This window comes from Ammospiza caudacuta, chromosome 5 (genome assembly GCF_027887145.1).
Source record: "Ammospiza caudacuta isolate bAmmCau1 chromosome 5, bAmmCau1.pri, whole genome shotgun sequence".
In the NCBI taxonomy this organism is placed as follows: Eukaryota; Metazoa; Chordata; class Aves; order Passeriformes; family Passerellidae; genus Ammospiza; species Ammospiza caudacuta.
Window position 1 is genome coordinate 75,052,020 of NC_080597.1, and position 15,455 is coordinate 75,067,474.

The 15,455-nt window shown below is 47.0% G+C and overlaps 1 protein-coding gene across 4 annotated transcripts in view; it reads right to left on the reverse strand.

The window, feature by feature from the left end:
* PODXL (podocalyxin like) overlaps positions 1 to 15,164 on the reverse strand; it is a 47,514-nt gene extending 32,350 nt beyond the window's left edge. For all 4 annotated transcript variants that reach the window (XM_058804759.1, XM_058804758.1, XM_058804757.1 and 1 more), the window contains exon 1: positions 15,035 to 15,164. In XM_058804759.1, coding sequence (XP_058660742.1) covers positions 15,035 to 15,086 — 52 coding nt within the window. In that variant the 5' untranslated portion in view covers positions 15,087 to 15,164. The remainder of the gene's footprint in view (positions 1 to 15,034) is intronic.
* Positions 15,165 to 15,455: the final 291 nt, after the last annotated feature.

The following is a 15,455-nucleotide window of genomic DNA, read 5'->3' on the forward strand; positions in this document are numbered from 1 at the left end:
CAGGGCTTTGCTGAGCTCAAAAACATCTCCCTGCCATCAAAGCCTTCTCTCGAGGGCAGTGCCTTGAGGCTGTGCCACAGGGAAGGCAGTGGCAGGGCAAGGGAAGGGAGCAAAGGAAGCAGGAAGGAAGAAGGAGCTGCATCCCCTCCCTGCTGCTAATCATCCTCCTCTTCCTCCTAAGAGAGGCCATCAGGTCTGCAAACACCAGGCTGAGTTCTCACCTTGGAGGGGATCCACAGCTCTGGGTACAGGAGGGAGCTGTGGGGCTGGGCTTGATGGGAATATCCCAATTCCTTTGCTTCTGGGGTGACAGACACCAGGTCCTGCTTTGTGCTCAGCAGGGAAACTCTGACACGTCAGCTTGGGCATTTCCTTTAGGAAACTGGACTCATGGTGGGGATGGAGATGGGAGGAGAGGGCAGGGACATGATGGGAGCCACAGAAAGCCACCAGCAGAGCAGAGGGGAGGGGAGCACTGAGCTGGGATTCAGTGGGTGCTGCTGGTTGTAATCCTGGAGCTGGAGCCTCTGCTCTGGTGAAGGCTGCAGCTGCATGAACATTCCTGGCATGTTTGCAAGTGATCCCTGGCCAAATCAAAGCATGGCTTTGCTGCCAAAACTACCTGAAGACAGCACCTCTGATTACAGCTAGGCAGAAAAGAGCTGAAAAAACCCCACACACATTTCAAATGTGCATTTGGAGAAGCACAATCAGCTGTGCAAAAATACCCTCTCGCTGCCCTGAGCCCATCTCCTCCTGACATCTCTGGAAATTATTCTCTAATTGGATAAAATGATGCTGGACACCACTCAGAAATCAAGCCCTGAGCCTGCTGACTATGGAGGCAAGAAAGAGCTGAGCCATCAAAAACAAATGACAACTTCCAGCAATGCTCATTGATAATTCTCAGTAATTGATTGTTGTTTGTTTTAAATTCTTAGCAACTGATTGCTTTAAATAATTAATTAGTTACAAGCCCATGTACTGCAGACACTGCTCTGTGGTGCAGGCATGCTCCTGGCCCTGGTGGCTGGCACAGAATCACCACAGAATCACAGAATGGTTTGGGTTGGAAGGGACCTTGAAGATCATCTCGTTCCAGCCCTGCTGGCAGGGACACCTCCCACTAGACCAGAACTCCACTCAGCCTGGCCTGGAATTGCTCTGCTTCTCCATCACCAGTCCCTCCCAATACCCAGACCTCTCAATGTGGGCCACAGAGTCACTGATGAGAGGCTGAAACGCTCAAATGATGCATTTGAAACTTCCTTTGCCCAGGAAGTTTCTGCACAGCAGAGCAGCCAAATAAATAGAATATTTACTGGAATCCAGGCATTGCATTTTGGGACTAAGGGTGATGCAGCAGATGGCCAAGTCCTGTGCTGCTGCAGGATTCAAATCAGCTCTCCCAAACAGAAGCAGAAACAATGCTGGAGGAAAGAAAGGTGTGGAGCAAATCCCCTTCTTGCAAACCCAAACCCTAACCCTGATGCTTGGAGGGCAGCCCAAACGTGTGATGGAGATGAGTTACAGCATCAGGACATTCGGATGCTGGGCCCTCACCCCTGGGCAGATAGCTCAAATCCAAATCCAAGCAGATCCAGAGCTGATCCTTATTACTACAGAACAAATTCCTTGTTCCTAATCTAGATTATCAAGCAGAGAGCTCCTTCTCTCCCCACTCTTGGCAGTTTCATGGCAACAGCCATAGCTTGAACAGATTGGGAAAATTTGCAACTCTTTGGCTTTGGGGAGTCCTGAGAGATGCAGGTGGTACCAAGTTCCTGTAACAAGTAATTTCTTGCCTTTTTTGAGCAGAAAAAGGGGAAATCTGCCCACAGGCATAACTGTCCATCTCAGCAAGGAATAGTCTTGGTACTTAAAACAGGGGCTGAGAGATCCGAGGGTCTCAGAAATAAATATTTCCTCCAATATTTCCTCAATTTCCTTTCTAAAAAAATTCCTCTAAGAAATAAATTCCTGAGGCAGGAATGCTTCTTATTTCTTCAGACAGAGACTGTGAGCATGTGATCTTGTCAGATTTGAGCAGAGACAAAACCTTAGCACCCCTTCTCTCTCCTGTCCCTCTGTGGGGTGAGTGCCTCTGCTCAGACAGAGTCAAAATCTTTGCAGGAACAGCTCGTGGCCTGCACCTTTTTAATCCTCCCTGTAACTGTAATGAGTGTCAGCCTTCAGGATGGGAGTAAATAAATAAATATATTAATTAGTTAATTATTAATTAATAAATAAGTAGAGTGAGATCCCAAAATCCAGCCTCAAAGGCAGTTCCCCTACAGAGGTTTCCTCGTGCCTCTGCTCCTCACCCATCCACTTTATCAACACTCCTCGTCCAGCACCTCAGGGTCCCAATCTGACCAGCCAAGACAGAGATAAACCCCTGCCCCAAAACTGCTTCTGAGCTGGATTAGGAGGGAACCCTCCCTAAAAGGCCAGCTGGGCTCGGGGCATCCCCTGGCTGCTGCTCCCAGGGAAAGCAGCTTTACATCCATCCCCCTGCTGCCCCCACAGAGAGCCCCCTCCTAATCAAACCTCCTCCTAATCAGATTGGAGCCATCCTGCCAGACATGCAAAAGGCTCTCACGGCAGAAAAAGCGTGGAGCTGCAACCCTCCTCCTCCTCCTCTTCCTCTTCCTCCTCCTGCTCCTGCCTCAAACACAAACACAGCCCGAAATAGCCGGCATTCCTTTGGCGTGGCTGTTCCCCCAGTGCTCCCCATCAAACCCCCAAGGCACATGGAGCTTCTTTTGGTGGTTTCCTGACTTATTTTATTTTTTTTTTCCCTCCTTGCAGTATTTTATCAGGATTGGCAGTGGGATTTTTCAGGGTGAGAACACAGCAGAGATAACGAGGAGCTGCATGCAGTGGGACCACTCCAGAGCGTGGCTTTGGGTTTGGGCCAAAATAACCCACTGTCCATAGCACCCCATGAATTTCTCATCATGCTGGGGCTCTGCACCCATCCAGAGCCTATGCAATTATCCATTAAATGTCCTGCAGTGCTGAAAGCCTCTCTGCTGGCCAGGGATTAAATGCACAGACTCCTGAAAGAGCAGGAGAGGCTGGTGGGGCCAGGTCACTGCTTCCATCAAGGATGCTAAAAAATGCTGGAATTTTCATTTCTAACATGATCAGGGAGGAAGAGCACTGCTCCTTTGGGGTTCTCCTGTCACACCCAAATTCCTTTAAATGCCCAGAATTTACCAGGTGCAGCTATCAGCTACCTGTGGCCAGGTGCAGTAATAGGAACACAGAAACAGGTGGATTTTTCTAAAGCAGAAAACCATCTTTTTGCTTTCTCAACCATCAGTTTGGACTCCAGTGTTTCCTCCCCCAACCCTCTAAAGGGAATTTGTAAGTACACACGTCATGACACGACATCTCCTGCTTCTCTTGCCACCAACCCAACCTCACATTTCTACTTTTCACCGCTCTTCCATCACTCCACTGTGCTTGAACCACTTCCTTTTCCAAAATAAAAGCTTATTTTTTTCCCCCTCCCAAACTGACTGCCCTAAATCACCCCCAGCAAGTGAAGCTGTGATTTGGAGAAACCTGGAATGGGGAGTGTGGACACTGATGGGTGACAGGTTTTGTCCTTCACTGGGGGTTGTATTGCCCATCCTTGTCCTCATTAGGAATTCCTCAACACCACCCTGTCCTCTACTGACCTTCTCCTGGCTGGAAAACTCCCCAGAAAATAATGTTTGGGAGTGAGATGGTGAATTACAGGCCAGGTTTTGATAACCACTCACCATGGAAGAACTTCTCAGGAGCGTGGCCATCCTGAGAATGGGATGCTGCTCCTCCCAAGAGCCTGGGAGGGATTTGGACTAGGGAAATGCAGAGTGAGGGCTGCAGGAACCTGCCCAGGGTCTGTTAGAGCATCCTCCACCTTGAGCTGGGTCAAACTACAGCTTATCAAAGACATTTTTTAGCCTAAACTGATGTGTTGCAGCAGAAGCAGATGCGTCCTCTCACTGGGATGGATTTGTGCGAAGAGTGATGGCAGGAGTGGCAATCACAATCACCTCAGGATTATTTTATTTTCCTTCATTTCCTCCTCTCTGTTGCTTTAAACAGCAAAGTTTTATTTGCCGAGCTTGCTGGAGAAAATGCTGTCATGTTGGATCAGCAAGAGAACACATCAGAACAGGCTGGATGAGCCTGGATGAGCCACAATCCATCAAGCCCAAATATCTCCCTAATTTTTGGGAGATTTTATCATCTAGCACCAAAAAGAACATTAAATATATTGCAGTGAGACCAAACCCAACCAGGACACCCGTGGCACTTGAGGAACTCAGCTTTTCCAGCACTAAGTGGGGCTGGATTTGGATATGAGACAAAAACAGGGCAGTCAATTAAAGGAAGTTTTGTTAATTTTTGTTTCTCTTTAATTGCTTTCTGCCTACACTATGGGCAGACATCCAGGGTATCCAGACATGGGATAGTCAGTCCCATTTAGACAATCAAAAGTTATTTGCATAAACCTCAGCTATCCACTGAAATTCCCTCTCCAAGTCAAGGAGAAACACATTCAGCTGCTCCACCAACAGTTAATTCCAAACTGCAAAAACAACTGGAAACCAGCAGCTGAAAAATAAAATTGTTTCCTCTCCCATTTTAAACAGTAAAAGTGAATTTTAAGAGAATGACTCCTGTTTATTTGAAACCCTCAAGGGACACAGAACAATTCATTTCAGTCACTAACTCCATCACAGATTGACGCTGGAGTTTTGCTCAGTGAATTGCTTAGCACTAAACTGAAAAGTTTGTTGAAAAGTTTATTGCATAAGGTACCCAAGGTCCTCGGTTATTTGATGTATCTTAAAGGAATTGTAAATGCTCCTTTGCATTTGTCAGTTTAACAGAAATTTCCTCTACAAGCAAAGAGTGATTTCCACCAATAAACCTAAATTAGTTTTATTCATCATTACCAAGGACGACTCCAGAGATGCATAAATTAGGGATCAAAATAGAGAGGTCTCAGGCTATAAAATTCCTTTCACAAATATGTTCAGAGTGTGCCAGCCTGGTTAGAAAACACAGCTGAAAGGCAAGAGTGGGCTGTAAATCTCCAACTTTTACAATGAGGAGAATCAGCCCTGCTTAAGGGATATAGCTATGAATTGTAAATGAAAAACATGATAAAAATCAAATCATTCAAATTATAACTTTCTCCTTCTGTATTTTAAGTCATGATTAAAATTCATAATTTAAGCCACATCAATTTAAATCAAAGCACCCTGCCATAAAATGAGGTTTTGAACCCTTTGTGAAGCTTTAATGAGAAAAAAAGATCATTCTCCTGTTGAATGCGGTTAATGGGGATTTATTTGTGCCATTTGTGGGCAGGAACTGTCTTAGAAGCCCACAAAATCACATGGACTGAGAGCCTTGAGGGCTTTTTTTAGCCAGCTGGGAAAATACTAAGGAAACAAAATGATTTTCTATAATAGGGTGTTGCATTAATCTCTAAACTTTCATTTTCCGCAGTATTCTGTGTACTGTACAGGACAGGAAAATTTATTCTTTATGTCAAAGAGATCAGCACCTCTCCTTGGCTTTTGGTATGGGAATGACCCTGAGCCTTGGGAAAGTGGAGGTGATGGGGAGATTAAATCCTGCACGCTTGAAATTTGGGCTCAAGGCTGTGAATTTTGCTCTCTGGCTTCACAGCTGACACAATGCCCTGTCCCATTTTGCTTATCTTTTGTCCTGGCTGTCTCTCAGTTGGATCAGGATTTCTGGGAGCCCCAGAATTGCTGGTTCCTCCCATTTGCAGCACAGGTATCACAGCTTTTCTTTGCCACACAGGATTTTGGGGTGTTTATGGCAATGCTGTGATTTGGTATAAATTTATGTTCCCTTAGAATGAGGCAGTGGAGAGCACAAACATTTCTTGGCATTTGTCAAACCAGTTCAGGGTGCTGATCCATCTGAAAATGAGACCAATGTTAGAAGGAAAAAGCCAACAAAAAAGAAAATAAAACAGGAGGAGGCTGTTTTCTGCTTTTACTGCGTGTTGCTACTTTCTCCGCTTTGCCAAGAGAAACCCACAGGAACAAATTCTTGTTTATTTGTTGTTTTTGTTCCTTCAGGCTCCAAAAAACGAACCAGGTCGCCAGCAGAGAGTGATGGCTGCAAGAAATGCATGATGAGAATACTGATTTGGAGTTCTGCAATCACAACCTGCTTTGAGGCTGCTCCTTTATCAACTGACCCAGTACGTGGTAAAAAACTTACTTCCCTTACCTGTGCTTTAAACATTTCTTCTGTTGCTTGATTAATTAGAAATGTCCAGTGAGGACAACTTTATTGCTTATTTAATGTGGATAGAGATATAGATACATATAGATATAGATTAGATATATCTCAAGGACCTTGGTTACTTGATGCTGTTCCAGTACAACCACTGCTAACCAGATCTGTGCTGGCACAGAGCATCTCTTAAATTACTCTGCTTTTTCTCACAGTCAGGGCTCACAGCATTTTGATAAGCAGCACATAATAGTCACCCTGAGAGCTCTCCACTTTCCACAGCCTGCAGCACTATCATTTAAACTTTTCTCTTTTTTTTTTTCCCCATTTGCCTACGTGGTGGAATGTCTTATCTTGCCCTCCTGCCTTTAGACTCCAGGGAGGGGGAAAAAAAAAAAAGTGGTCTTTGCTATTAGGTTTCAAAGAAGCACTTTCTCAAACAGAGTTTCTCCAAGCCTTTCTGAAGAGCCTTTCAAGTCCCCTTTGTCCAAGTTAGAAATTGGGTATTTTTCTCTTTGCCTGTATCCAGCAGAAGCCACTTAGAATAAAAGTTTAACAAGGCTGTCTCCTCATTTCTCTACAATAGATCTAATATATATTTAAGTATTAGGGCTTAATTTCTAAGCCAATTTCTACTTTCTCCGCCAGTTAAATTTGCCAAAATCAATTAAGGCTGAGAGAGAAAATTTCAGCCTTTGCCATTAATAACTGAGGCCTTATTCTTCCACTGCAAAATGACCTTCCTTCCCCTTTCACCACCCTCATCAGCCATGCGGACTAAGACCAAAGCTCTCTGCACACAGAGCCTGTGAAACAGAGAAAAAGCCACTGGATTAATCCAATTTTATTCAGGATGATAAGAATATGAACCAGACCTCAAAGCAACATCTAAAATGGGACCAACTCAGAAAAAAAAAATTCCTATTCAGTTTTGGAGGAGCTTTTAACTCAGATCCCATCTCTGCCCATTTCTAAGGATCTGTCCTGCACCTGACAACAGGCACAGATTTGGTTTTTAAACCCAAGGACCATGTTCTTCTTATTTGCCTGTTCATTTTGCAGCCTTTAGGGTGCACTCCTGACCCACCAGCAAGAAGTCAGTCCAAATCCCAAGCTCCATTTCTTTCACATTTTTGAGTATATGCAGAGAGTGTTACACAACATAAGTGTATCCATGGGCAGGTCCTGGATATTTTTGATGCAACATCAGACCATGTTGGGGAGCATTTATGGAAACAAGCATCTCTAGTGGACAAATAATCCCAAGACATATCTGAATTGCCTTCAGAAGGCACAGCTAGATTCAAGGATAACTCAGCTACAACCTTGAACACCTTAGTTAAATATCTGAACCTCCATGGCCTTACCTTGTGTCCCTCAGTGGGAGGAAAAGGCAGAAGAATCACACAGTGACTGCAATTTTCCCTTCCTCCTCAAGTCCAGTCATCCCAGTTTGCCCAAACTGGAACCCATCCCCACCCAGCCCCGAGACACAGAACTTTGGATGTTATTCACAAGTGGAGCCTTGCTGAAAGCCAAATCTCAGCCTGGCCTGTTCCCTTCCCTCTGCTGCTCATTTTGGATGCACATCCAAAAGCAGATGTTCCAGCAGCGCTGGAATTCCCATTGCCCAAAAGAAAGGTTCACTCCTATTCCTTCCCCCTCCTGCTCTCTGCTGGGTGCTGTGGCACCACACTGAGTGGATTTTAATAAGTTGTTTGAATTCTCCTTGTGTCCTTGCAATGCTTTGTCACCAAAGTGTCACCAGTGTCTGCTGAGAGCGCCTGGCCCGCGGCCAAGCCAGGCATGAGACACACGTTATTTACGGGGCAGAAAAGGTGCCTGCAGCATGCAGAGCTGCAGGGATGCAAAGATTTGCTAAACAGGCACATCTGGTGGTGAGAAAACTTCCATCAGCAAGACCTGGGACCCAACAGGCAGATGAGTAATGAAGGGTGTTGGTGCTTTTGGAGTTTGAGCGGCTTCGCTTTGATGCTTCAGGTTTGAGCTTTCAGGGGGAAAAATGATGCCTCAGGTTTGAGCTTTTGTATTTTTTACATTCTTGTGTTGCTTTAGTGTGTGGCTCTGAGCTTCATATTATGGGATGGTGAGCTGTGTGCACAGAGCAGGGAGACAAAACAATTCCTGCTCCAGCTGGGCACCAAGGACAAATGAGCCAAATCTCAGCCCAGGAGCACAAACCCCGTGGGCTGGAGAGAGAAAAACAAGCAGGGTGGGACTGCCTGGGCTAAAGCTGCAATGGGACAATGAACTGCAAGGTGCAAATGGAGCAGAGCTGATCCCAGGGACAGACCCCGGCAGCGCTCGTGCATTTTGGGGCCGTTTTGGTTCATCTTGGGTGCAGCCCTGGCTGGGCTCTGGTGCTGCCCAAGGTGCAGCCATGGAGGCCTTTTAATAAATCCCTGCTTTGTTCTTTAACTCCATCTAGTCTTTGTTCTAGCTCAGCCTTCCCAAGGCATCAGTTTCACCTCTTGAAGGAGAGAGGGGTTTTTTCTCTTTAGGGTGTCCTGGTATTTTCTGGTTCCCAATGGACTTGAGCAACATTCAGTGCCAAAGGCTGGCTCTAAGACACACAACAACTCAAATCAAGTGTGTATGGGCATGTGACCCTCAAAAAGTCACCCTAAATAAGCCACCACAGAGCTCTACGCTCCCTAAAGTCATGAAAGGTACTATTAGCATTTTCCAAGATTCCCACCAATAATCACTATTTCCAGCATTATTTGCAATTCAAAGCCAGCAGGTAACTTGAAACAGGTTTAGTCATCTTTGAAGGAACCTCAGCTTTACTGTGAGGGTGGTGAGGCCCTGGCACAGGGTGCCCAGAGCAGCTGTGGCTGCTCCTGGATCCCTGGAAGTGTCCAAGGCCAGGCTGGATGGGGATTGGAGCATCCTGGGACAGTGTAAGGTGTCCCTGCCCATGGAATCATGGAATCATTAGTAGGAAAAGATCTCTAGGAACATTAAGTCCATTAAGTCATTAAGCTAGCCAGGTCCCCCACTAAACCATGTCCCTAAGCACCACATCTACCCTTCTGAACACTTCTTGATGCTATTTGTACCACAGCAGCCCCAGCTGAGAGAATCCCCCCTGTCCCTGACCACTCACTGCACAGTCTGGGCAACAAACACTTGAAAAATAGAGAGAGGAACTCCACACAGCAGTTCTTTAAACAGCATTTCACCTCTTCAGTTTATAGCTGAAAAAATCTTATGTGATTTTTGTACAGTAGCAAGGAAGATTATCTGTTTTTCCCCAGCTCTATCTTCTCAGACAGGGCTTTTTAGCACAAAAATTAGCATCTTTTTGGATAAAAATTAGCATCATTTTGAGCACCTCTGGAGCTGTCATATGAGCAGAGCACATCCCTCCTGCCTGTTTGCAGTGGATCTGTGTATTCTCCAAGGATCCCCAGAGCAAAACACTGCAAGGCTTCAGCCCAGCACAACAACAAATATATAATTAGAGCACTTAAAACCCAATGAAGCTGAGAAAAAAATGTCCCCAACAAACAAAGCACCGGAGGAAGCACCTCTGGGGTGTAGGACACCGTCCCACCATGCAGTTCAGGGAAAAAAAAAAAAGGATTAAAAAAAAAGTGTCAAACAGGTTTTTGGGAGTGATGGATGCCGCATTCCCAAAGGAGCTGCAAGACCCCAATGGAGAATCAAGGTGGCCTCACAAACTACAAGTGAAACACTTCATGGATTTGTTTGGCCATTCCAAGCCTAAAGGAACTGCTCTCTGCAAGGTGGAGTATTTGGCAAAGCCCTGGGGGTGGCAGTGGACTGAGCACAGGTAGCTGGAGAACAAGAAATGCCAGATGACTTTGTGTGTGCGTTGCTGAGAGAGTGGGAAAAGAGAGAGAAAAAAAATAGCAAAAAAAAAAAAAAAAAAAAAAAAAAAAGCAGCAAGGTTTGCTCAGGACCTCTGTGTGAAGGAAAGGGCAGGCATTGCAAGAATTCAGAAACAACATCCTTAGGTGGAGATGGGCCAGTGGTGGAAGGGGCTGAGCACGTAAACAGGCTGAGGAGCAGGAAGCTGCCAGGAGCGTATGAAAGCTCCGCAGAGGCTGCTGAGATTTCACATGCCTGCACACGGGGAACGGACCCAACCGGGCCACCCGGATTCCTGCAGGGCTCAAACCCTCTCCTGCTGCTCTGGGGGTGGCTCCTGGCGGTGCAGGGGTGGTGTCAGGCTGGGAACAGCACTGCAGGTCAGGTGCATGCTCAGGATCACAACCGGCGCATTTCTGAGTGTCACTACTCAGCAGTGGGGAGGGAGGAATTCCTCCCATCCACAGGTGGGTTTGCTACTGGATGGGCATCATCCTGCCTGGGAGGGAGGAATTCCTGCCCATCCACAGGTGGGTTTGGTACAGGCATCATCCTGCCAGGACCACCTGGAGATGAAGCTGCTGAAGGCTCCTGTGCTTGGGGATTGAGCCCCTGTAGCACAGATGTTACAGCCGGACCTTGTCACAGACGTATCTTCTATGAAAAATCCTTTCCTTGGGATTTTTCCTCCTGACAAGCTGAGAGGCCTCAGGAACAAAATGTAAACAATGGTTATCTGCTGCTGTGGAATGCAACAGGTGCATCTGGGATTGGTCTCATGTGGTTGTTTCTAATTAATGGCCAATCACAGTCAGCTGGCTCAGACTCTCTGTCCGAGCCACAAGCCTTTGTTATCATTCCTTCTTTTTCTATTCTTAGCCAGCCTTCTGATGAAATCCTTTCTTCTCTTCTTTTAGCATAGTTTTAATGTAATATATATCATAAAATAATAAATCAGCCTTCTGAAACATGGAGTCAGATCCTCATCTATTCCCTCATCCTCAGACCCCTGTGAACACGGTCACAGGACCTCACCTCCACCCTGTAAGGATAAAACCCCACTCACTCCTTCCCTGGCTCTGCAGGGCTTCAAGGGGTTCTGGGTGGAATTTAAAGGTGAATTTAAAGGTGTTTTTTTCCTCATTTGCTGCATCTCTTGTACACACTCACTGTTCTAATATCCAGGGAGCAACATAAAAGCATCTCTAAAGAGCTTATTTCAAAATTTAAGAGCAGCAAGGAATGGTGGAAAATGCTGTTTTGAAGGATTTAATCAATTAATTTTAGAGAAAGATGTAATAGCATCACTTCAGAGTGTTCTAGAAACAGGTCCCCACTCCTATAACATGCCTGTTTTGTCCCTATCCCTATGATATGTATTTATCACCTCATTTTGGAAAACAGAACAAAACCTTCTGAGAAAGCAAAGTCAGCTAAACTCAGCTAAATTCTGGCCAGCACAAGAAAAATTGCATGAGCAGCTCCTACTTTATGCCAGTATTAATGATGCTGGAGGCTTCCTGAGTCTTAATGGGAAATCTCTTTTCAAGCCCATGCTGGCATCAGGGACAGAGGGGGGTTTACACCTGCCTGCCCCCCAAACCCCTTGAGTCCAAAGAGGAACAGGAAAAAACAAGGAGCAGGCAGAGATTTCAGCCAGAGCTGTGGGAATTCCCAGGGTTAAATCCCCAGGGCCCTGCCTCCACTTGTGCTTTTACCACTGGTGTGGTGAGTCCTTGGGAACACAGCAAAGGGGCCACCCAGAGCAGCATCACGGATAAAAGGGCAAAATTTAGGGTACCTAAACCCCAACAGCTCTTCTCTGCTCTTACAGAGTGATAAAACTCCCAGGATAATGGGGCACAGCCAGAGGGATTCTCACTGTTTGTGAATCACCTCCCTCAGTCCCAAAAAACACCCCAGAGCCCATGCTGGTGGGTTTAGACCTTATAGAGGTGCAGATAGGGAGACAAAATACACGTTTTATAGGGAAAACAATACCCAAAGTGCTACCCCAGCCTCCCTGCAAATGCTGGGAGCAGATATTTCCAGCCACCAGCATGAATGATCACCCTCCCCACAAGCCTTCAGAGCGACTCCCAGGAATTAAATCAGTATATTGCACGGCTCCAGCTCCTTTCATCCAGGAATCTTCAAGTGATTTACAAACAATCCTTTAATTAAGCCCAAACAGCCCCCGGGGTGGTATTACTGTGTCTGTGCAGGGAATCCAAGGCTTTGCACGGCTAAAATGGCAAAAACCTTGCAAAAGTCTTATCAAAGTTCCTCCAAGACAAAATATCCCACAAGAGTGTCTCTGCTTTGATGCCGATTCTAAAACCCCCTCTGGTTAAACATTTTTTTTCTCCTCCTGGGGACATGGCCCCAATTGCCTCCTCCTGCTCGGGTCAGGATTAGTATTCAATGGGTAAAATGTTTGTTTTTTAAACGCGCACCTCTGACAGCTCATCCACAAACACGAACTCCCAGTACCAGGGAACTCTCAGTGCTGGGGAGGTAGCCTGGGAATTCAGCTTTGGGAATAATGAAAAGCTGTGTTTTGGCAACAAGGCTTCCAAACCCATCAATCTGTGCCTTGCTTTGAGCTCGGTGCTTGATCTCTGGTAAAAACCCTTCCTGCCCTTTTTTGCCCCCAGGACAGGTTTGAGCTGCGGCTCTTTTGGATCCCCTGAGAATAAAAAGTATTTTTTGTCTCTTCCTGATGCAGTTTTGGTGGGAATATAAGATGCAGTGCGGAGAAAGAATAAATAAAATAAAATATCCCATGAAGATGCTGTAATGGGTAACTCTGAGCCTCTCTTCAGCTGGTGGAATTTAAAGATGTTTTTTACCTAATGCTATATTTGCTGCATCTCTTGCACACACTGGCTCTGCCTTGTCTAAAGCTGATTTTCTTCTGATTTAAGCAAGGATATAAAGAGGAATCTATGCAGAATCAGAGGATTGGGATGTACAAGCCTGGAAATCAGTATTTCTAAGGAAATTGCTGTATGCCAGAGAGCTGCTTTTATAAACTTCATCAGCCTTGGGCTGGTTCTGCTCTGCCCCACACACAGAAGTCACCTTCCAAAAAGCAGCTCTGAAATCCCCAACTCTCATTTCACATCCAATTTAAACACAGCAAATCATGCAGGCTCCATCCCAGTCTTTATTTCCTAAGATACCCAAAATATTACAGCTTCACTTACAAACCAAACTTCTTCCCATCAAAGGAGGAAGGGGGAAAAAAAGATGAATTTTAGGTTTTGAGGAACTCAGATGACCACAGCAGATCCCAGTTTTGGAGTTAAGCACTGCTGGGACTCTGAGCCCACACACTCAGCAAAGAGGGATGTCTGTCTATCTTGGCCCCTAAGGAAGAAAATCCTGGTTCCAATACCCTGGGAGCAACATAAAAGCATCTCTCAGGAGCTTATTTCAAAATTTAAGAGCAGCACGGAATGGCAGAAAACACTGTTTTGAAGGATTTAATCAATTAATTTTGATAAAGATGTAATAGGATCACTTCAGAGTGTTATAGAAACAGGTCCACACACTACAAGCCTATTTTGCCCCAATCCCAGTGTATTTATCACCTCATTTTGGAAAACAGAACAAAACCTTCTGAGAAGGCAAAGTCAGCTAAACTCAGCTAAATTCTGGCCAGCACAAGAAAAATTGCATGAGCAGCTCCTACTTTATGCCTGTAGTAATGATGCTCGAGGCTTCCTGAGTTTTAAAGGGAAGAGAAATCTCTTTTCAAACCCATGCTGGCATCAGGGACAGAGGGGGGTTTACACCTGCCTGCCCCCCAAACCCCATGAGTCCCAAGAGGAACAGGAGAAAACAAGGAGCAGGCAGAGATTTCAGCCAGAGCTGTGGGAATTCACCCCAGGCTTAAATCCCCAGGGCCCTGCCTCCACTTGTGCTTTTACCTCCGGAGCATCCCCCAGCTTTTGTTACCTTGAATAAAAGCACATTCAGCTCTGCAGAGGCTCTTCTGGGAGCCGGGAGTTGCAGCAGGATTTCATTATTTTATTTTATTTTATTTTATTTTATTTTATTTTATTTTATTTTATATTTTATTTTATTCTATTATTTCATTTTATTTCATTCCATTATTTTATTTTAATATTTTATTTTATTGTTTTATTTTATGTTATTTTCTCACCTCTTTCTCCTTGCCCGATTATAAGGAAGAAATGCCCCACTCCTCCCTACCTTTATTCACTCTGGAAAGCTTTAGTACCTTTCCTTTCCCTGCTACTTTTCCATGTGGTTTACGGCCACTTATCCACCAAAACACCCCACCAGAGCACCACAGCTCCCACTCCGAACCCCAACACTACCGCAGCACTCCAGGAGCTGTTTCCACTCCCAAACCTCCCCAAGAACTCCCAGTTCCACCTTTTCCCAAACTCCACCATCAATCCCACCCGGGAATCGCTGGCTCCAGCAGCATTCCCCGCTCCTCTCCGCGCCATCCCCGCCTCCCGTTCCGCGGGTGCAGCACCTGGACCGCTGCACGAACAGTCCAAAAATCCCCCCTGGCTGAATGGGACCCCGAAAACTGGGATGGGATGGGATGGGATGGGATGGGATGGGATGGGATGGGAAGCTCGGCTCTCCCCAGAGCCCCGGAGCGGGATGCGGGAGGGCAGAGCTGGAGCTCATCCCCCCGCAGACCCGAGCAGCACTGCGGCTCCGAGTTGCGCTGGCTGTGCCGATAAGAGCCGCGATAAAGCCGCATTGGGGCTGCGGGTGCGCGCCCCGCGTCCCCCGGCTGCTGCTCCGCCAAACTCGCCAATAGTAACGGGAAAAGCGGAGCGCGGCGAGAAGGCGAGGGATGCTCGGAGCGGGGGAGAAGGCACGGGCAGCGGAGGGCGGCACTCACCGAGCAGCAGCAGCAGCAGCGGCAGCAGCGGCAGCAGCCCCGCAGCCCGCATGGTGCCTCGGCGCGGCCGTCCCGGCGCGGCTCCCGGCGCTCTCTCCCGGCGGGGCGGGCGGGCGGGCGATGCCCTCCCTCCCCCGGCCCCGGCCCCGGCCCCGGCCCCGGCCACGGCACCGGCCCCCCCTTCCCCCGCCGCCGGGGGAGGCGCAGGACGGCCCCGGACCGCCCCCGCCTCCGCCCCCGGCGCGGGGGGAGAGAGCGCCGGGATGGGGATGGAGATGGATGGGGATGGGAATTCATGGGGATGGGGATGGGCATGGATGGGGATGGGATTGATGGGCATGGGGATGGATGGTAATGGAGGTGGGGATGGGGATGGATGAGGATGGGGCTGGGGATGGGGATAGATGGGGATGGGGATGGG